The sequence below is a fragment of the Microcaecilia unicolor genome, unplaced genomic scaffold (genome assembly GCF_901765095.1).
Source record: "Microcaecilia unicolor unplaced genomic scaffold, aMicUni1.1, whole genome shotgun sequence".
In the NCBI taxonomy this organism is placed as follows: domain Eukaryota; kingdom Metazoa; phylum Chordata; class Amphibia; order Gymnophiona; family Siphonopidae; genus Microcaecilia; species Microcaecilia unicolor.
The window spans coordinates 59,763-81,937 of NW_021963059.1; the positions used below are offsets into that span (position 1 = coordinate 59,763).

A 22,175-nucleotide genomic window follows, 5' to 3' on the forward strand; every position below is an offset into this window, starting at 1 on the left:
GTGTTTTGTTAGTCAGTGTATGCTCCCTGTTTAGTGGCTGTTCTGCAGCTTTCTGTTCTGCCCTTTAGCTTTCCCTTCCTTGCCCAGTCTCCTGCCTTGCTGACCATGTTCCTCCCTTTTCCCCTCTGACCCTCAGTCCCTGTGCTGCCTTGCTATTATCCAGTCCTGCCCTGTCCAGCAAGTCCTGCCGGCCACCTGAAGCCCAGAGCTCAACTCTGGGTGAAACGTGGCCACGTGCAGGTGAAGCCTAACTGCTTGCGTGAGATTTGCCTAGTCTCCGGTGTGGGGTGGTTTTGCCTGCCACTGCCGCTCCTCGGCAGTGGCCCAAGGGCTCACAACCCAGTTCCTGCTGTGCAAACGTGACACCGGACTCCTCATACACGTAGTTGATGATCATGCACCCTCGAACATAACTTCCTGTTTTGGGGCACAGCTGGCAGCGAGTGTATGGCAAGTCCAGTCCCGCATGGCTACAGCTTGTTTTGCCACTGCTGCTGCTCATCTAAAGAAGCAGCAGCAGTGGCAGAGCCTGAAGTGGAGCTGGAGACTGCAGAGGAGCCCAGCAGGTATGTACAGCAGAGAGAGAGAGAGAGAGAGAGAGAGAGAGAATGGACACTCTTCTCCCTTTCCTTGACCACTCCAGGTGAAGGTGAAAAGTGGAAAAAGATAAATCAGCTTTAATTTATTTCTTCACCTGCTGTGGAGAGGGGAAAGAGGCCAGACAGAGAGAAATGTTGCACATGGGAGAGAGAGAGAGAAACATTAGAAATGATGTGTAGTGTGTGTGTGTGTGTGTGGGGGGGGGGGGGGGCGGTGGTAGAGAACTGTGTGGCTGGGAGGGGTAGAGAACTGTATGACCGAGAATGAGGGGGGATACTGTGAAAAATTGCTCACACACTAAAGGAACCATGAACCAAAAAAGTTTGGGAACCATTGTCCTAGAATATGCAGTGGATTTTCCCATGTCCATCTTAAAAATGGCTTATGGACTTTTTTTTAGGAAATTAATAAGCTAACTGATTTTTCAATATTCTCTACCACGCCACTCAGTATTTTATAGACCTCTACCATATCTCCCCTCAGCCATCTTTTCTCCAAGCTGAAGAGCCCCAGCCACTTTAGCCTTTCCTCATAAGGAAGTCGTCCCATCCCCTTTATCATTTTCGTCGACGTTCTCTGCACCTTTTCTAATTCCACTATATCCTTTTTGAGATGCGGTGACCAGAATTGAACACAATATTCGAGGTGCGGTCGCTACATGGAGTGATACAAAAGCATAACATCCTCATTTTTTGTTTTCCACTCCTTTCCTAATAATACCTAACATTCTATTTGCTTTCTTAGCCGCCACAGCACACTAAGCAGAAGGTTTCAACGCATCATCAACGACGATACCTAGATCCCTTTCTTGGTTGGTGACTTCTAACATGCAACCTTGCATGACTTAGCTATAATTCGGGTTCCTCTTTCCCACATACATCACTTTGCACTTGCTCACATTAAATGTCATCTCACATTTAGATGCCCAGTCTCCCAGTCTCGTAAGGTTCTCTTGTAATTTTTCACAATCCTCCCGCGATTTAACCACTTTGAATAACTTTGTGTTGTCAGCAAATTTAATTATCTCACTAGTTATTCCCACCTCTAGATCATTTATAAATATATTAAAAAGCAGCGGTCCCAGCACAGACCCCTGGTAAACCCCACTAACTACCCTTTCTCCATTGAGAATACTAACCATTTAACCCTACTCTCTGTTTTTTATCTTTTAGTCAGTTTTTAATCCACAATAGGACAGTACCTCCTATCCCATGACTCTCCAATTTCCTCTGGAGTCTTTCATGAGGTACTTTGTCAAATGCCTTCTGAAAATCCAGATACACAATATCAACCGGCTCACCTTTATCCATGTTTGTTCATCCCTTCAAAGAAATGTAATAGATTGGTGAGGCAAGATTTCCCTTCAGTAAATCCATGTTGGCTTTGTCTCATTAATCCATGCTTTTGAATATGCTCTGTAATTTTGTTCTGGCACCGATGTAAGACTCACCTGTCTATAATTTCCAGGATCGCCCCTGGCACCTTTTTAAAAAATTGGCATTACATTGGCCACCCTCCTATCTTCCGGTACCATGCTCGATTTTAAAGATAAATTACATATTGCTAACAATAGTTCCGCATGTTCATTTTTCAGTTCTATCAGTACTCTGGGATGAATACCATCCGGTCCAGGAGATTTGCTACCCTTCAATTTGTAAAACTGCCCCATTACATCCTCTAGGTCTATAGAGATTTCATTCAGTTTCTCTGACTCGTCAGCTTTGAATACCATTTCTAGCACCGGTACCTCTCCCAAATCTTCCTTGGTGAAGACCGAAGCAAAGAATTCATTTAATCTCTCCGCTACGGCTTTGTCTTTCCTGATCGCCCCTTTTACCTCTTGGTCATCTAGCGGTCCAACCGATTTTTTTGCTGTCTTCCTGCTTTTAATATACCTAAAAAATTTTGACTATGTGTTTTTGCCTCCAACGCAATCTGTTTTTAAAGTCCCTCTTTGCCTTCCTTATCAGCGCCTTGCATTAGACCATTCCTTATGCTGTTTCTTATTATTTTCAGTCGGTTCTTTCTTCTTCATCTTCTTACTATTATTTGTTACATTTGCATCGCACATTTTCCCACCTTTTTGCAGGCTCAATGTGGCTTACATATAACCGTTAATGGAGTTAGCCGATTCCGGTCTGAACAAATACATGGTATGAATGAAGGATTTTCTTTTAACTCTAATAGTTTCTTTCACCTCACTTCCTAGCCATGTCATGCCCCCGAAATGCCCCCTCTGGAGACGCCCTGAATTAAAGGTACTAGCGATTTGGATGATTATTTTTTCTTTTGTTGATTATATGCTTTAGACGCTTTTCAGCGAGAAATACGTCCAACTGCCTTTTGTGCCATTTTTTGGATGTTTTTCTGTTTCAAAAATGAGCCCCAGAGTGAAATTAAAACCTGAAGAAAATTTGTACAATGCAACAAACTTTCCAGCAGGTTCAAACTATGCAGATGTCTATCATAAAAGAACCTCTCTAATGGAAATGGCTGAACAATATTTCATAAAGCGAAGTTACTTACCTGTAGCAGATATTCTCCGAGGACAGCAGGCTGATTGCTCTCACATATGGGTGATGCCCATGGCAGCCCCAGGTCTGGAAAATCTTCCTAGCAACAAAGCTTGCTAAAGCCTTCGAGCGCGCGGGTGCGTGCACCGCACAAGCGCGGCCACCTTCCCGCCCATCGTGCGAGAGTCCCGCTTCAGTCAACTTATGAAGCAAAATCAAAGAAAGGAACAACTCCAAAGGGGAGGCGGGCGGGTTGGTGAGAACAATCAGCCTGCTGTCCTCGGAGAATACCTGCTACAGGTAACTTTGCTTTCACCAAGGACAAGCAAGCTGCTTGTTCTCACATATGGGTATCCCTATCCCCCAGGCTCACTCAAAACAACAAACAGGGTCAATTGGGCCTCGCAACGGCGAGGACATAACAAAAATTGACCTACGAAGAAACATCTAACTGAGAGTGCAGCCTGGAACAGAATAAAAATGGGCCTGGGGGGGTGGAGTTGGATTCTAAACCCCGAACAGATTCTGCAGCACCGACTGCCCAAACCGACTGTCGCATCAGCTATCCTGCTGAAGGCAGTAATGAGATGTGAATGTGTGGACTGATGACCACGTCGCAGCCTTGCAAATCTCTTCAATAGTGGCTGACTTCAAGTGGGCCACTGACGCAGCCATGGCTCTAACACTATGAGCCGTGACATGACCCTCAAGAGTCAGCCTAGCTTGGGCATAAGTGAAGGAAATGGAATCTGCTAGCCAATTGGAAATGGTGCGTTTCCCGACAGCCACTCCCCTTCTGTTGGGGTCGAAAGAAACTAACATTTGGGCGGACTGTCTGAAGGGGCTTGTCTGCTACACATAGAAGGCCAATGCTCTCTTGCAGTCCAATGTATGCAACTGACATTCAGCGGGGCAGGTATGAGGACGGGGAAAGAATGTTGGCAAGACAATTGACTGGTTAAGATGGAACTCCGACACCACCTTCGGCAAGAACTTAGGGTGCGTACGGAGGACTACTCTGTTATGATTAAATTTGAGATAAGGAGCATGGGCTACCAAGACTTGAAGTTCACTGACTCTACGAGTTGAAGTAACAGCCACCAAGAAAATGACCTTCCAGGTCAAGTACTTCAGATGGCAGGAATCCAGTGGCTCAAAAGGAGGTTTCATCAGCTGGGTGAGATCCCATGACACTGGTGGAAGTCTGACCGGGGGCTTTGACAAAAGCAAACCTCTCATGAATCGAACAACTAAAGGCTGTCCAGAGATAGGCTTACCCTCTACACAATAATGGAAAGCACTATTTGCACTAAGATGAACCCTTACGGAGTTGGTCTTGAGACCAGACTCTGACAGGTGCAGAAGGTATTCAAGCAGGGTCTGTGTAGGACAAGAGCGAGGATCTAGGGCCTTGCTATCACACCAGATGGCAAACCTCCTCCATTTAAAAGAGTAAGACCTCTTCGTGGAATCTTTACTGGAAGCAATCAAGACTCGGGAGACACCCTCAAAAAAACCCAAGGAAGCGAATTCTATGCCCTCAACATCCAGGCCGTGGAGGTTGGGATGCAGAAGCGCCCCCTCGTTCTGAGTAATGAGGGTTGGAAAACAGTCCAATCTCCACGGTTCTTTGGAGGACAACTCCAGAAGAAGAGGGAACCAAATCTGACGCGGCCAAAAGGGCGCAATCAGAATCATGGTTCCGCGGTCTTGCAGTAGTTTCAGCAAAGTCTTCCCCACCAGAGGTATGGGAGGATATGCATACAGAAGGCTTGACTCCCAATGTAGGAGAAAGGCATCTGAGGCTAGCCTGTCGTAGGCCTGAACTCTGGAACAGAACTGAGGGACCTTGTGATTGATCTGAGTGGCAAAAAGATCCACCGAGGGGGTGCCCCATGCTCGGAAGATCTTGTGGACAACTGCCCTGTTGAGAGACCACTTGTGAGGTTGCATTATCCTGCTCAACCTGTCGGCCAGACTGTTGTTTACGCCTGCCAGATACGTGGCCTGGAGAAACGTGCCGTGACGGCGGGCCCAAAGCCACATCTGGATGGCTTCCCGACACAGGGGGCAAGATCCTGTGCCCTCCTGCTTGTTGACATAGTACATGGCAACCTGGTTGTCTGTCTGAAATTGGATAATTTGATTGGACAGCTGATCTCTGAAAGCCTTTAGAGCATTCCAGATCGCACTCAACTCCAGGAGATTGATCTGAAGACCTGATTCCTGAAGGGACCAAGCTCCCTGAGTGTGGAGCCCATCTACATGAGCTCCCCACCCTAGGAGAGATGCATCCGTAGTCAGCACTTTTTGAGGCTGAGGAATTTGGGACGTCCCAAGGTCAAATTGGAGCGAATTGTCCACCATCTCAGGAAGTTGTGAAAAGCGGTGGACAACAGGATTGCATCTTCTAGATCCCCCACAGCTTGATACCACTGGGAAGCTAGGGTCCACTGAGCAGATCTCATGTGAAGACGTGCCATGGGAGTCACATGAACTGTGGAGGCCATATGGCCCAGAAGTCTCAACATCTGCCAAGCTGTGATCTGTTGAGACGCTCTGGCCAAGGAAACCAGGGAGAGAAGGTTGTCCGCCTCACCTCGGGAAGATAGGCCCGAGCTGCTTGAGAGTGCAGCAGAGCTCTGATGAATTCTAGTTGTTGAACTGGAAGGAGATGGGACTTTGGGTAATTTATAACAAACCCGAGTAGCTCCAGGAGTTTAAGAGCCATCTGCATGGACTGTAGAGCTCCTGCCTCAGAGTTGTTCTTCTCCAGCCAATCGTCGAGATAATGGAACACATGCACTACCAGCCTGCGTAGCGACGCTGCAACGACCGCCAGGCATTTGGTGAACACCCAGGGCGCAGAGGCGAGCCCAAAGGGCAGCACACAATACTGAAAGTGCTGTGTTCCCAGACAGAATCGAAGATACTGCCTGGGAGCTGGCAGTATCGGGATGTGAGTATACGCATCCTTCAAGTCCAGGGAGCATAGCCAGTCATTTTTATGAATCATGGGAAGAAGGGTGCCCAGGGAAAGCATCTTGAACTTTTCTCGAATCAGATATTTGTTCAGGGCCCTTAGGTCTAGGACGGGACATATTCCCCCTGTTTTCTTTTGCACAAGGAAGTACCTGGAATAGAATCCCAGCCCTTCTTGCCCCAGTGGCATGGGCTCAACCGCATTGGCACTGACAAGAGCGGAGAGTTCCTCTGCAAGTACCTGCCTGTGCTGGAAGATGAAGGCAATTTGGAGGTTTGGAGATCAAATTGAGGGAGTATCTCCGCCAGACTATTTGAAGAACCCACTGATCAGAGGTTACAAGAGGCCACCTTTGGTGAATAAATTTTAACCTCCCCCCGACCGGTAGATCTTCCGGAACGGACACTTTTATCTCGGCTATGCTCGCCTGGAGCCAGTCAAAAGCCCGTCCCTTGCTTTTGCTGGGGCACTGCAGGGGCCTGTGGAGGAGCACGCTGTTGACGTGAACAAGCGCACTGGGGTTGAGCCTGAGCAGGCTGGCGGGAAGGTGGATTGTACCTACCCTTAGAGTAAGCATAGGGAGCATTCCTCCTTCCCCGTAAAAACGTCTACCTGATGAGGTAGATACTGAAGGCGCCCGGTGGGAGAGTTTCTCGAATGTGGTTTCCCACTGGTGGAGCTGATCGACCACCTGTTCGACGTTCTCGCCGAAAATATTATCCCCCCGGCAAGGAACATCCGCAAGCCACTGCTGGACTCGATTGTCTAGGTCAGAGGCACACAGCCATGAGAGTCTGCGCATCACTATACCCTGAGCAGCAGCTCTGGACGCCACATCAAAAGAATCGTAAATACCCCTAGACAGGAATTTACAACACGCCTTCAGCTGCCTGACCACCTCCTGAAAAGGCCTGGCCTGCTCCAAAGGGAGCTGATTGACCAGGTCCGCCAGTTGCTTCACATTGTTCCGCCAGTGAATGCTCGTGTAGAGCTGGTAGGACTGGATTTTGGAGATGAGCATAGCTGACTGGTAGACCTTCCTCCCAAAAGAGTCCAAAGTCCGAGCCTCCCGTCCCAGGGGCGCCAAGTTAAAGTCTCTCGTACTTTTGGCTCTCTTGAGAGCAGAATCCACAACCCCTGAGTCATAAGGCAACTGGGCCTTCATCAACTCCGGGTCCCCATGAATCCTATACTGGGGCTCAACCTTCTTAGGAATGGTGGGGTTAGATAGTGATTTCATCCAGTTCCTCAACAGTGTCTGCTTAAGGGCATTACGTAGAGGAACAGTGGATGACTCCTTAGGTGGCGAAGGATAGTCCAGGATCTCGAACATCTTACCCCTGGGCTCATCCTCAGTTACCACCGGGAAGGGAATGGCCGTAGACATTTCCCGGACAAAGGACGAGAAAGACAAACTCTCCGGGGGAGAAAGCTTTCTCTCTGGCGAAGGAGTAGGATCAGAGGGAAGGCCACAAGACTCCTCAGAAAAGAAATATCTTGGGTCTTCCTCTGCCTCCCACGAGGCCTCTCCTTTGGTATCGGACAGGAGTTTTCTGACTGAAGTCCAAAGCCGAGCCTGTCTCGATGCCGAGGAGCTATGTCCTCGATGGCGATGCCGAGAAGTTGACTCCTGTGCCGGTTGCGAATAAGCTCCCTCCATCGACGTCGATGGAGAGTCAACTCAGGGGGCAGCCGAGGCCGATGCCGCAGGCAGCACCGACGTCGAGGGCAGGGAGCCAGCCGCCGCATCTATCGACGGTACCGTCGGCGCAAGCACCTCTGGTACCGGAACAGATGGTCGCAGCCTTTCCAGGGTCCCTGGAAGAATGGCGTGGAGGCGCTCGTCAAGAGTGTCTGTCGAGAAAAGCTGTGGCGTCTGTACAGGAGTCGAGGCTAGAATCTGCCAAGGAGGAGGCGGTACCAAGCTGTCCGAAGTGCGCACTGACACCTCCTGAATGGAGGGTGAGCGGTCCTCCCGGCATCGACACTTCACGGGTGCCGATTCCCTTGACGCCCCGGAGCTCTCGGTACCGTAACGAGGAGGGGACTGATGACGGTGCTTCTTTGCCTTCGCTCGAGGCACGTCACCGGTACCCCTCGGTACCGACGAGGAGGATGTGGAATCCACACGCCTCCTTGGGGTCGGGTCCGAAAGGGGTCAGTCCCGATGGGCCTGTACCGCAGGAGCCCTAGAGGCAAGTGGAGACCCACTCGATGGTTCACTGCTGCCAGCATGTCTGAGCGATGGTCAAGCCCAAGGCACTGGATGCGTGAGGGTCAGTGCCTGAGATTGCCCGGTTGCACCGAGTGCACTTCTTGAAGCCGCTGGTGAGCCTCAATGTCATCGATGGAAAAATAGCGGCAGCGAAATCAAAATTCGCGATGGTGCCAAAGGAAGGGCACAAAAATGGGAGAAAACCCGTACAGGCGGCCAAAATGGCCGCACACGACGACGAAAGGAAACTTGAGGGCAAAACTAAAGAAACTAAGGGAAAAACTTTTTTTTTTTTTTTAAAGAAAAAACAAAACAGCTCATGCACGAGCACGACAGAGAAGAAAAAGCCAGCGAAAAACCGACTAAAATGAAGGCTCTTCTTTTCTGGGGCACAGAACCGCCGTAAACAGCCGCTCTTGACCACGGAAAAAAGAAGACTGAAGCGGGACTCTCACGCGACAGGCAGGAAGATGGCCGCGCATGCGCAATGCACCCACCTGCACGCTCGAAGGCTTTAGTACTACTACTACTACTACTTAGCATTTCTATAGCGCTGCCAGGGTTACGCAGCGCTGTACAAGTTTAAACATGGGGAAGGACAGTCCCTGCTCAAGAGAGCTTACAATCTAAAGGTAAAAACTATGTAGTCAGTGTAGGTATCAGGAATGGGAAGGTGGTTAGGCACCAAAAGCAAGGGAGAAGAGATGGGCCTTGAGTAAGGACTTGAAAATGGGCAGCGAGGGCGCATGGCGTATGGGCTCAGGAAGTCTGTTCCAGGCATAAGGTGATGCGAGGCAGAAGGGGCGGAGTCTGGAGTTAGCGGTGGTGGAGAAGGGTACAGAAAGGAGTGATTTGTCCTGAGAGCGGAGGTTACGGGTGGGAACGTATGGGGAGAGGAGGGTAGAGAGGTAATGGGGGGCTGCAGATTGAGTGCACTTGAAGGTCAATAGGAGAAGCACCGATCCTTGAGGCACTCCACTACTTACCTTTCGCTCCTCCGAGCGAATTCCATTCACCACCACCCTCTGGCGTCTGTCCGTCAACCAGTTCCTAATCCAGTTCACCACTTCGGGTCCTATCTTCAGCCCCTCCAGTTTATTTAAGAGCCTCCTGTGGGGAACCGTGTCAAAAGCTTTGCTGAAATCTAAGTAGATTACGTCCATAGCTCGTCCCTGATTCAATTCTCCTGTCACCCAATCAAAGAACTCAATGAGGTTCGTTTGGTAGCCTTCCTAATTTTAGACTAACCCCCCCCCATTATGGTGGTCTAAAGAAGAGTAAAAAAAATTCTTTTTTTGTGTATTTTTCCCTAGGGAAAATATGTTTTCTTATAAATTTTGCATGTTTGTATTGCCTGTTCAAATGTAACAGTATGTTTAATTTGATTAAAACCAATAAATAAATAATAAAAAAAAAAAGAATTACAGTTTGTGGTGTTGCAGATGGAAAGTGTCTGCACCCAGGGGAGGCAATGTTCCACTGATGTTAAAGAGGAAAGAACAACGTATGATTTTCCAGTGGAACACTGTGGCCCCCTAAGGGGTTAAACAGAGAAATAGAATGGGCAGTCATGTGACAAGGAGGGTATTTAAAGAGATTTTCCCGCCACACAGTTATTCACATGTGTAGGCATTTTGAGTGCTCTGCCTGTCATCATACACGGGTTTGGCGTCCTCGACACCTGTACAGGTCAGTAATAGGTTTTGAAAATATGTAAGTTTAACTGTAGATATGTATGACTGTGGTAAAAGGTGATTACTGTAACAATTGTATTTTAAATTACACAGACTCCTGAAGACGCTCTTTTTGAGCGAAACATGGCACCGTGTAGGGTCATAACATCATAATGAGTGATATGGGATACTAAAAGTAGCAGAAGAACTATACAAGCCACATCCAAGGACATGGATTACTGAGACCAAGTCAGCACGATTTTAGTGTGTGGAAATCTTGCCTGACCAATTTACTTCAATTCTTTGAAGGAGTAAACAAACATGTGGACAAAGGGGAGCCGGTTGATATTGTGTATCTGGATTTTCAAAAGGCGTTTGATAAGGTACATCATCAAAGGCTACAGAGGAAATTGGAGGGTCATGGGATAGGAGGAAATGTCCTATTGTGGATTAAAAACTGGATAGGAAACAGAGAGTGGGGTTAAATGGAAAGTATTCACAATGGAGAAGGGTAGTTAGTGGGGTTCCTCAGGGGTCAGTGCTAGGACCGCTGCTTTTTAATACATTTATAAATGATTTAGAGATGGGAGTAACCAGCGAGGTAATTAAATTTACTGATGACACAAAGTTATTCAAAGTCACTAACTCGCGAGAGGATTGTGAAAAATTACAGAAGGACCTTACAAGACTGGGAGACTGGGCGGCCAAATGGCAGATGGCGTTTAATGTGAACAAGTGCACGGTGATGCATGTGGGAAATAAAGAACCCGAATTATAGCTATGTCATGCAAGGTTCCACGTTAGGAGTTACGGACCAAGAAAGAGATCTGGGTGTCGTCGTTGATAATACACTGAAACCTTCTGCTCAGTGTGCTGCTGCGGCTAGGAAAGTGAATAAAATGTTGGGTATTATTAGGAAAGGTATGGAGAACAGATGTGAGGGTGTTATAATGCCGTTGTATCGCTCCATGGTGCGACCGCACCTTGAGTATTGTGTTCAATTCTGGTCGCTGCATGTCAAGAAAGATATAGTAGAACTGGAAAAGGTGCAGCGAAGGGCGACGAAAATGATAGCGGGGATGGGACGACTTCCCTATGAAGAAAGACTAAGGAGGCTAGGGCTTTTCAGCTTGGAGAAGAGACGGCTGCGGGGAGACATGATAGAGGTATATAAAATAACTAGTATTAAAGGCCCGTTTCGTAAACAAATGAAACGGGTGCTAGCAAGGCTATAGAGAGGGTGAGAGTGAGTATATGTATGTGTGTGTGTCTGTGTGTGTGTGTGACACAGAGAAAGTGTGTGTGTGTGTGTGTGTGTGTCTCTGTGTGAAAGAGAGTGTGCACAGGTAGGGTGAAAATGAAGAGACAGCAGTGAAATTTTACATAGGACAGCTGAACCATTTGAGGTGTGTTTGTGTGTCTGTGTGAGTGTGAGAGAGTGTGTATATGTGCGTGGGTGCGTGTGTGTGTGAGATAGAGACAGTGTAAGTGTGTGTGTGTGTGTGTGCGTCTGTGTGAAAGAGAGTGTGAAAGGGTAGGGTCAAAATGAAGAGACAGCATTATAATTGTACACAGCACAGCACAAACATTTGAGGCAGTTCTTGCCTTATCTCCCCTGCCGCCCCCTCCATACCCAACGATTCGTTCCTTGTCTTCCATCCCCTCTGTGTCCCGTGTGTGTGTGTGTGAGAGAGAGAGAGAGAGAGAGAGGTGCTAGCAGTCCCTGTGATAGTGGCAGGTCAGTTGCTCATTATAGCCAGTTAAGAGTGAGAGTGTGTGTATGTGCTGGTTTTTTTCCTTTCCTCCTATGCCCTCCGTGTCCGTTGTTTGTGTGGAGAGCAGAGATCTATATGGTCCTTTTAGTGTTGCTGTTGACGTCGCGTAGCAACTGTGTGCTGCTGGTTTTCATTGTTTCGCGATGTGTCTCATGTCACGTTCTGTCACTTAGTAACGGGTTCGCGATGCGATTGGTTGGGTGTCATTGGTCCGCCCTCAATGTCATGACGTTTGAGGCAGGGGGCATGGCCAACACTCATGGGCGAATTCCGGGTTTCACCACCATGCATTTAGAACGTTGGGACTTGTGGAGGCTTCAGAACGTTGAAGGTGCGTTTTATACAGAGAGATGAGTGGAGTAGAACAGGTGGATGTGAAGCGTCTGTTCACGCTTTCCAAAAATACTAGGACTAGGAGGCATGCGATGAAACTATAGTGTAGTAAATTTAAAACAAATAAGAGAAATATTTTCTTCACCCAACGCGTGAACGTAGTGAAGGCAGTTAGCTTGGCAGAGTTTAAAAAGGGGTTGGACAGTTTCCTAAAGGACAAGTCCATAGACCGCTACTAAATGGACTTGGAAAAAATTCACAATTTCGGGAATAACATGTATAAAATGTTTGTACGTTTAGGTAGCTTGCCAGGTGCACTTGACCTGGATTGGCCGCTGTCAGGGACAGGATGCTGGGCTCGATGGACCTTTGGTCTTTTCCCAGTACGGCATTACTTATGTACAATAGGAAGTGGTAACGCTGTGAAAATAGAATACAATTAACTCTCTATGAACAAAATGTTTCTTAGATTGTTGTGGTGACATCAGCTTTTTGACCAGTAATGTCGGAAATGACGTGATGCAACTTACATGGTATAATATTTATTGTTGATTATGCTGATACATCTATAGGAATTTGTGCAATAATGTGTGAATGGTGAGAGTGAGTGAGTGAGTGAGTGAGTGTGGTTTGATTAGTGATTTCATGTAGTAGGATACATTCATATATATGTCTTGATAAGAGGATTAATAAATATTTTTGCAATGGTACATAGCTGTGTTTAATGGTTATATTTCAGATAAATTCTACAGTTATATTGGAATGGTTTTACCCAATTTTTTAGATATTGTAAGATATCTTATGCCAGGCCTAACACCTTCTTCAGAGCAGGTGAATATTTGTGTTGGCATTTATTTTCTGTAGGGGATGGACCTGGAGCCTATTTTATAAAGGCACATAAGCACCTTTTCGTTTTCTTTATCTGCATCTGCCTCCTCTTTGTACTTCTGCTCCAGTCCATTGAATAAGGACAGTACAGCAAGCCAAACAAACAAAACAAATCCATAAACATAGGCATCCTGTTATAAAAGATAAATGGCTTCTTAAAGTTGCCATCATTAAGAGTAATTTTAACTTGTGAGTTATAATGAGTTTAAAAGCGAAAGTATGCACACACATTTCCTTTAAAAATTAATCCACAAAAAGTACATGAACACATTTACACCTGCTCTCAGGTGAGGAAATAAAATATTATAATAAAATAAATATAACTAAAACATGTTTTATATGCAAGATGGAAAGATGCTATGTATAAGCAGAGAGAATGAGAAGTAAAGTGGACAGAACTCCAGAAGGCTAAAGTGCATGCAAAACAAAATGCTAGGAGTGGATAAAGAGATATGCGCCTTGAAGATAACGAAGTTAAATAGGAGAGGGTCTGCATAAACTGCAGATATTCAAAATGTTTAACATAATGCTTAACAGAATGCCTGTTCTAAAAATAATCCTAAGAAAAAAGGTAAATAATGAGTGAGGAAAGCTGTGGTTGTCAGACATTGTTTCTTAATTCTGGATCCACATTCTATTTTAATTAAAATCTTTTTTCATTCTGGTATAATTGATATTGGGGCCATTTTACTAAAGCTTAACATGTGCTAACGGACATTAGTGCATGCTAAATGCTACACATCCTATTTTATACCTATGGACCACATGGCACTTAGTGCACGCTAATGTTTATTAGGAAAAGGACCCATATGTGACTTGTGATTCCATTACAAATTAATAAATATTTTCTTTAATTAATTTTCATCACAGGTATATGCCAATTTTCCATTTTATGTTACACCCTTACATACAGATGCAATAAATGTGAATGGAAGTCCAAAACATACCCAAACTCCATCCCAAGGAACACCTCTACCTAGGTCAGATAAACCTTTGTCAATAAATAATGTATAGGCATATACTGAGGATAATTTTAGAAAAGGCCATTTTTCACTAATATACTGTGCAACATGACATGGAAGTCAAAGGGGAAAATATATGTATGTACATTGGTATTGAATGTCCTAAATGTCCCCTCTGGAAGAAATATTTGCATTTATGTTGTTATTGTATTATAGTAGTAATGAATCAAATGGATATAATGTAACAAACCTGTGAGAGAACACAGTAACACCCTGGAAGGTTACTATCATTTACAAGTTTTACTGATTGTTTATAAGGGTACTGGAGGAAACATCGGCCAAACTTCATAACAGGTTTCTCAACACGAACCAAGGGCACAAGGCACCTAAAAAAGTAAAAAAGAATGACAGAATAGAATGACTGAGATTTATAGAACTGTTTTATATCACTGAATTTATCATTTCCTTAGCTTTTGAAGGTTGCCCTTCTTCGTCAGATCGGAAATAAGCAAATGTGGTAGCAAATAGTATATATAAGAGAAACAGCAAAGCATTACTTTGACAGTCTGACAGAGTGGGAGGGTGGGGGTATGCATGGGGACATCAAAGCATTTCATTGATATTCTAACAGGATGGGTGTTGGTAGGTGAGAGGAGGGTGATAAACAGAGAAATACAACTTTATGGTTTATAATGGGCTAGAAAACCCAGATCCTTATTAAGTCCTGTCTGTTGGGTGTCAAAATATTCAATCATTCTTACTTCAAAGGTCTTACGTTCTTGTATTGTTTTAAAATTATCTTTCAGTATTCTTACTGTGAAATCACTGGTACAGTGTTCTGGTCTTGTAAAGTGTTGGCCCACAGGGGTGGGGGCTTGACTGGCACCGGCTATTTTCATGTGATGTCTGTGCAGATTGAATCTTGTCTTAAGCATCTGGCCTGTTTCTCCAATATAGCATCCTTCGTTACATTTTTTACACTGAATGATATATACCACATTGGAAGATGAGCATGTAAAAGATTCCTTTATGTTGAATATTTTTCCCTTGTGAATGACTGTGGGGTCCTGTGAAATGTTTTGGCATAGCTTGCAGCTGGATATGTTACAGGGAAACGTGCCCTTTTCTTTTTCAGTCTGTGTTGAGAGTTTACTTCTGATCAGCTTGTGTTTTAAGTTTGGTGGATGTCGGAAGGCCAGCACTGGTGGAGATGGGAATCTCTTTCAGTAATTCATCTTCCTGGAGTAGGGGCTGTAGGTCTCTTATGATTTTCCTCAGTTTCTCCAGCTCTGGGTTGTATGTCACTACAAGGGGAATTCTGACTGTGGCTTTTTTTTCTTTGTACTGTAGCAGATTTTCCCTGGGTGTTTTGAGGGAGGAGGCAATATTCTTGGAGATTATTTTGGGGTTGTAGCCTTTCTGTTTGAAGGATGCAGTCAGGGTTTCAAGGTGTCTGTCTCTATCCACTGGGTCCGAGCAGATACGGTGGTATCTTGTGGCTTGGCTGTAAATAATGGATCTTTTTGTATGTGAAGGGTGGAAGCTGGAGTTGTGGAGGTAGCTGCATCTGTCTGTGGGTTTCTTGTATATAGATGTTTGTATATAGCCATCACTGATGGAGACTGTGGTGTCCAAAAAATTGACTTTTTCTGGGGAGTAGTCAATAATTTTGAATCTGATTGTAGGATGGTATGTATTGAAGGAATAGTAAAATTGTTTCAGAGTTTCTTCCCCCTCCGTCCAAATCATAAAATGTCATCGATGTACCGGTAGTATTTTAGAGGTTTGGTCTGGTATGTATTCAGAAATGTCTCTTCCAGCTCAGCCATAAAAAGGTTGGCATATTGGGGTGCTGTCCTGGTGCCCATCGCAGTGCCCATTATTTGTAGATAGATATCATTGTTAAAGCGGAAGTAGTTGTGAGTTAAAATAAATTTGATTAATTTTGTAACAGTTTCTGGTGAGTATTGATGGTCCAGTGTGGATCTTTTTAGGAGTTTCCCACATGCAGCTATGCCATCCGCATGTGGAATGTTGCTGTATAGTGATTCTACATCCATCGTGACCAGAAGGGTGTTTGGTGGTAATTGCTTGATATTTTTCAATTTATTCAGAAAGTCACTGCACCAGTGATTTCACAGTAAGAATACTGAAAGGTAATTTTAAAACAATACAGGAACGTAAGACCTTTGAAGTAAGAAAGATTGAATATTTTGACACCCAACAAACTGGACTTAATAAGGATCTGGGTTTTCTAGCCCATTATAAACCATAAAGTTGTATTTCTCTGTTTATTTCTCTGTTTATCACCCTCCTCTCACCTACCAACACCCATCCTGTTAGAATATCAATGAAATGCTTTGATGTCCCCATGCATACCCCACCCTCCCACTCTGTCAGACTGTCAAAGTAATGCTTTGATGTTTCTCTTATATATACTATCTGCTACCACATTTGCTTATTTCCGATCTGACGAAGAAGGGCAACCTTCGAAAGCTAATCAAGAAATGTATTAAGTTGTGTCCAATAAAAAAGGTATCATCTTATTTTCTTTTCCATGTTTTATTTTGTTTGATTTCTATTGATAACCTTTAAGAGTGGACTAACACGGCTACCACACCTCTCATTTCCTTAGCTAAAGATGTGCTTGCTTGATTCACTCAACTTCATAACACAAAAACCTTTACAGAAAAAAGTTACATCAGCTTTAACAAACAAATACATTCATATACTACGTGGAAAATCCATGGCTATAGCACCCCGTGCAGGTTCCAAAGAGCTCTTAATCTCTGGTCACTGTTGCTTACCTGTAACAAAGGTTTTCTGAGGATTGCAGGATACCAGTCCTCATGAGTGGATGACATCATCCAGATTAGCCTGAGGTTGAAGCAATATTTATAAAGCTGTAACATTTTTAGAGTGCTTTTTTTGAGGGGGTACGTGGGGGTACTGAGTACTGGCATCTTTTCCTTTGTCTGCTAAAATTGACCCATGGTCCTCATATTTTAATGAAAGAGCTCAGGCTCTACACGCAAATTCTGCCTTGTCATAGATTCTGTGACTGTTTGCAGGGGGGCCTGGCTATTGTGGGGTGGGTCCCACAATGATCATCCCACCCCCAGGGCCGGTCCTAGGGTTTCTAGCGCCCTCCTGCAGTCTATTAGTCGGCGCCCCTACCCATCCAGAGGCGGGATCACTATGGCTCCGCCCCCACAGTAGACACACCCCTTTTACCAGCCATGGCATCATTGACAATATTACACCACTACAGAAGAAAAATAACTTAGCACACAGACGAGGAATTAGGAAAACAGACAGTCTTGCCAACTCTGAAAAACAATGTGTTATCAAAATTTCACAATCTAACAAACAGATCCCTATTCAGACACTTGGCCTTGCAGTCACACATGTAGAACAGAGATAGCCCCTCTTCAAATTCTTCAAAAATTAACCTGAAATCCTAAGAAGTTAGACTCTGCATGCAGCATAATAGCCTTCCCATCGAGCACAGCTTAGGATCTAGCTAGGATAGACTTAATCAGCATAAACTAACATATTCTAAAATCTGAGTTGGACAGACTAACAGGAGTTACTGAAGTGGGAATGAGAGATAGGTGATGGTTAGGAATTGAAAGCAGGCATCTAGCCCTCCTGTCCTGTGAGTTGCTGTGTTGGGGGTGGGGGGTGGGGGTGGAAAAGGGTGGGTCAGGTGCAGCACTAAACAGCAGTCTCTCACAAAACAAGGGTCCAGGCTCTGCTGTGCTGTCTCTGTCTGAGCCCTCTCTGGGCAGAGGACAGAGGTTAGCTGAGCTCCCACAAGTTATTTCAGAGCCAGATTCAGTTGGAGCAGTAACGTCCTCTGATAAACACAAGGAGGATATTTCTCTGCTTGGGAGGGAGGAGGGGATGGGACAGAGAGCTGACAGCTTTGGAGCCAGACTGAGATGAGCAGCAGAGATTAGATACTCAGCAGAGCTTGATTGCTTGCAAAGTGACGCCCTTGAAAGCAGACGCCCTCCTGCAGTGCTTACCCTGCTTACTCTACCACACATATGTGGGAGTTCCTGAACTATGGTAGTTAGTAGAAGAAGCCAACTTGGGGGGGGGGGGGGGGGAGGACTAGTGTCCTGCTGTCTTTAGAGGTAAGAAACTTTTTTTTTTCAATGAAGACAAGTAACTTAGCACTGACAAATTACCGTTAATAAAAATGGAAAACAGAAAAATGAATGCCAATGGGAAGAAAACTACTATGCTACAGAAATGATTAAGTAGTAGTAGTCTGGTAGCAAAGCAAAGTTGTTTACCAGTCAAACAACAAGATAACATTCCTTACACATGGGTGATATAATCTGATGAAGTCTGGGCCAGAGAACCAAAACTGTAGGAGCTTTTTGGAAAAGTGCATCGTGCATCTGTGAGACATCATTGGATAGGGTTACCTCAGTTCTATATAAAACTATTAATTGTAAATGTCAGCTCCCAGGAAAAACAGGTGGATTTTGTGAGGATTAATGTCCTGCTGGCTTTCAGGACACCTGTAACAGGTAAGCATCTTTGTTTTCTTCAAGGACAAGCAGGATATCAATGTCTTCACACACGGGATGACCTAGTTACAGACTGCATTTAACAACAGTACCAGGTGAGAGATGGCATGCATACATAGTTGAACTGACTCAAAAGTTCTGTTGTACAATTGTAAAGAAAAGTACCCGCATGGGGCTCTGTTGAATGACATCACCTATATTGTGAGGATTATTGTATCCTGCTTCTCTTTGGTAAACCAACTATATCTGAGTTATTTGTCAAATAAAATCAAATAAACCAAATCAAATATTAACTTGTTGACTGCTAGTATGTCAGCTTCGGGGTTCAATGGGGTGTACAAAATAGATGATGAGATACAGAATTAGTTCAAATTACAAAAAAAAAAAGAAGAAAAATCATATTAATCATTTGTATTTTTAGGAAATAAAGCGAATGCTACATACCTGTAGAAGGTATTCTCCGAGGACAGCAGGCTGATTGTTCTCACTGATGGGTGACGTCCACGGCAGCCCCTCCAATCGGAAAACTTTACTAGCAAAGGCCTTTGCTAGTCCTCGCGCGCCGATGCGCACCGCGCATGCGCGGCCGTCTTCCTGCCCGAACCGGCTCGTGTTCGTCAATCCCATATGTAGCAAGACAAGGGAAGACACAACTCCAAATGGGAGGCGGGTGGGTTTGTGAGAACAATCAGCCTGCTGTCCTCGGAGAATACCTTCTACAGGTATGTAGCATTCGCTTTCTCCGAGGACAAGCAAGCTGCTTGTTCTCACTGATGGGGTATCCCTAGCCCCCAGGCTCACTCAAAACAACAAACATGGTCAATTGGGCCTCGCAACGGCGAGGACATAATTGAGATTGACCTAACAATTTATCCAACTAACTGAGAGTGTAGCCTGGAACAGAATAAACATGGGCCTAGGGGGGTGGAGTTGGATTCTAAACCCCGAACAGATTCTGAAGCACTGACTGCCCGAACCGACTGTCGCGTCGGGTATCCTGCTGCAGGCAGTAATGAGATGTGAATGTGTGGACAGATGACCACGTCACAGCTTTGCAAATCTCTTCAATAGTGGCTGACTTCAAGTGGGCCACTGACGCTGCCATGGCTCTAACATTATGAGCCGTGACATGACCCTCAAGAGCCAGCCCAGCCTGGGCGTAAGTGAAGGAAATGCAATCTGCTAGCCAATTGGATATGGTGCGTTTCCCCACAGCCACTCCCTTCCTGTTGGGATCAAAAGAAACAAATAATTGGGCGGACTGTCTGTTGGGCTGTGTCCACTCCAGATAGAAGGCCAATGCTCTCTTGCAGTCCAATGTGTGCAGCTGACGTTCAGCAGGGCAGGAATGAGGACGGGGAAAGAATGTTGGCAAGACAATTGACTGGTTCAGATGGAACTCTGACACAACCTTTGGCAAGAACTTAGGGTGAGTGCAGAGGACTACTCTGTTATGGTGAAATTTGGTGTAAGGGGCCTGGGCTACCAGGGCCTGAAGCTCACTGACTCTACGAGCTGAAGTAACTGCCACCAAGAAAATGACCTTCCAGGTCAAGTACTTCAGATGGCAGGAGTTCAGTGGCTCAAAAGGAGGTTTCATCAGCTGGGTGAGAACGACATTGAGATCCCATGACACTGTAGGAGGTTTGACGGGGGACTTTGACAAAAGCAAACCTCTCATGAAGCGAACTAAAGGCTGTCCTGGGATCGGCTTACCTTCCAGACAGTAATGGTATGCACTGATTGCGCTAAGGTGAACCCTTACAGAGTTGGTCTTGAGACCAGACTCAGACAAGTGCAGAAGGTATTCAAGCAGGGTCTGTGTAGGACAAGAGTGAGGATCTAGGGCCTTGCTGTCACACCAGACGGCAAACCTCCTCCATAGAAAGAAGTAACTCCTCTTAGTGGAATCTTTCCTGGAAGCAAGCAAGAAGCGGGAGACACCCTCTGACAGACCCAAAGAGGCAAAGTCTACGCTCTCAACATCCAGGCCGTGAGAGCCAGGGACCAGAGGTTGGGATGCAGAAGCGCCCCTTCGTCCTGTGTGGAGGGTAGGAAAACACTCCAATCTCCACGGTTCTTCGGAGGACAACTCCAGAAGAAGAGGGAACCAGATCTGACGCGGCCAAAAAGGAGCAATCAGAATCATGGTGCCTCGGTCTTGCTTGAGTTTCAACAAAGTCTTCCCCACCAGAGGTATGGGAGGATAAGCATACAGCAGACCTTCCCCCCAGTCCAGGAGGAAGGCGTCCGATGCCAGTCTGCCGTGGGCCTGAAGCCTGGAACAGAACTGAGGGACTTTGTGGTTGGCTCGAGATGCAAAGAGATCTACCAAGGGGGTGCCCCATGCTTGGAAGATCTGGCGCACTACTTGGGAGTTGAGCGACCACTCGTGAGGTTGCATAATCCTGCTCAGTCTGTCGGCCAGACTGTTGTTTACGCCTGCCAGATATGTGGCTTGGAGCACCATGCCGTGCCGGCGAGCCCAGAGCCACATGCTGACGGCTTCCTGACACAGGGGGCGAGATCCGGTGCCCCCCTGCTTGTTGATGTAATACATGGCAACCTGGTTGTTTGTCTGAATTTGGATAATTTGGTGGGACAGCCGATCTCTGAAAGCCTTCAGAGCGTTCCAGACCGCTCGTAGCTCCAGAAGATTGATCTGCAGATCGCGTTCCTGGAGGGACCAGCTTCCTTGGGTGTGAAGTCCATCGACATGAGCTCCCCACCCCAGGAGAGACGCATCCGTGGTCAGCACTTTTTGTGGCTGAGGAATTTGGAAAGGACGTCCCAGAGTCAAATTGGACCAAATCGTCCACCAATACAGGGATTTGAGAAAACTCGTGGACAGGTGGATCACGTCTTCTAGATCCCCAGCAGCCTGAAACCACTGGGAAGCTAGGGTCCATTGGGCAGATCTCATGTGAAGGCGTGCCATGGGAGTCACATGAACTGTGGAGGCCATGTGGCCCAGCAATCTCAACATCTGCCGAGCTGTGATCTGCTGGGACGCTCGCACCCGCGAGATGAGGGACAACAAGTTGTTGGCTCCCGTTTCTGGGAGATAGGCGCGAGCCGTCCGAGAATCCAGCAGAGCTCCTATGAATTCGAGTTTCTGCACTGGGAGAAGGTGGGACTTTGGATAATTTATCACAAACCCCAGTAGCTCCACGAGGCGAATAGTCATCTGCATGGACTGTAGAGCTCCTGCCTCGGATGTGTTCTTCACCAGCCAATCGTCGAGATATGGGAACACGCGTACCCCCAGTCTGCGAAGTGCCGCTGCTACTACAGCCAAGCACTTCGTGAACACTCTGGGTGCAGAGGCGAGCCCAAAGGGTAGCACACAGTACTGGAAGTGACGTGTGCCCAGCTGAAATCGCAGATACTGTCTGTGAGCTGGCAGTATCGGAATGTGCGTGTAGGCGTCCTTCAAGTCCAGAGAGCATAGCCAATCGTTTTCCTGAATCATGGGGAGAAGGGTGCCCAGGGAAAGCATCTTGAACTTTTCTTTGACCAGATATTTGTTCAGGGCCCTTAGGTCTAGGATGGGAAGCATCCCCCCTGTTTTCTTTTCCACAAGGAAGTACCTGGAATAGAATCCCAGCCCTTCTTGCCTGGATGGCACGGGCTCGACCGCATTGGCGCTGAGAAGGGCGGAGAGTTCCTCTGCAAGTACCTGCTTGTGC

At 46.1% G+C, this 22,175-nt stretch overlaps 1 protein-coding gene across 1 annotated transcript in view; it reads right to left on the bottom strand.

The window, feature by feature from the left end:
• The window catches only part of LOC115458860 (hydrocephalus-inducing protein-like), a 174,920-nt gene that overhangs the window by 22,271 nt on the left and 130,474 nt on the right, over positions 1–22,175 (bottom strand). The window contains exon 7 of the mRNA XM_030188698.1: positions 14,193–14,328. Within this exon, the coding sequence (XP_030044558.1) occupies positions 14,193–14,328 (136 nt within the window). The remainder of the gene's footprint in view (positions 1–14,192; positions 14,329–22,175) is intronic.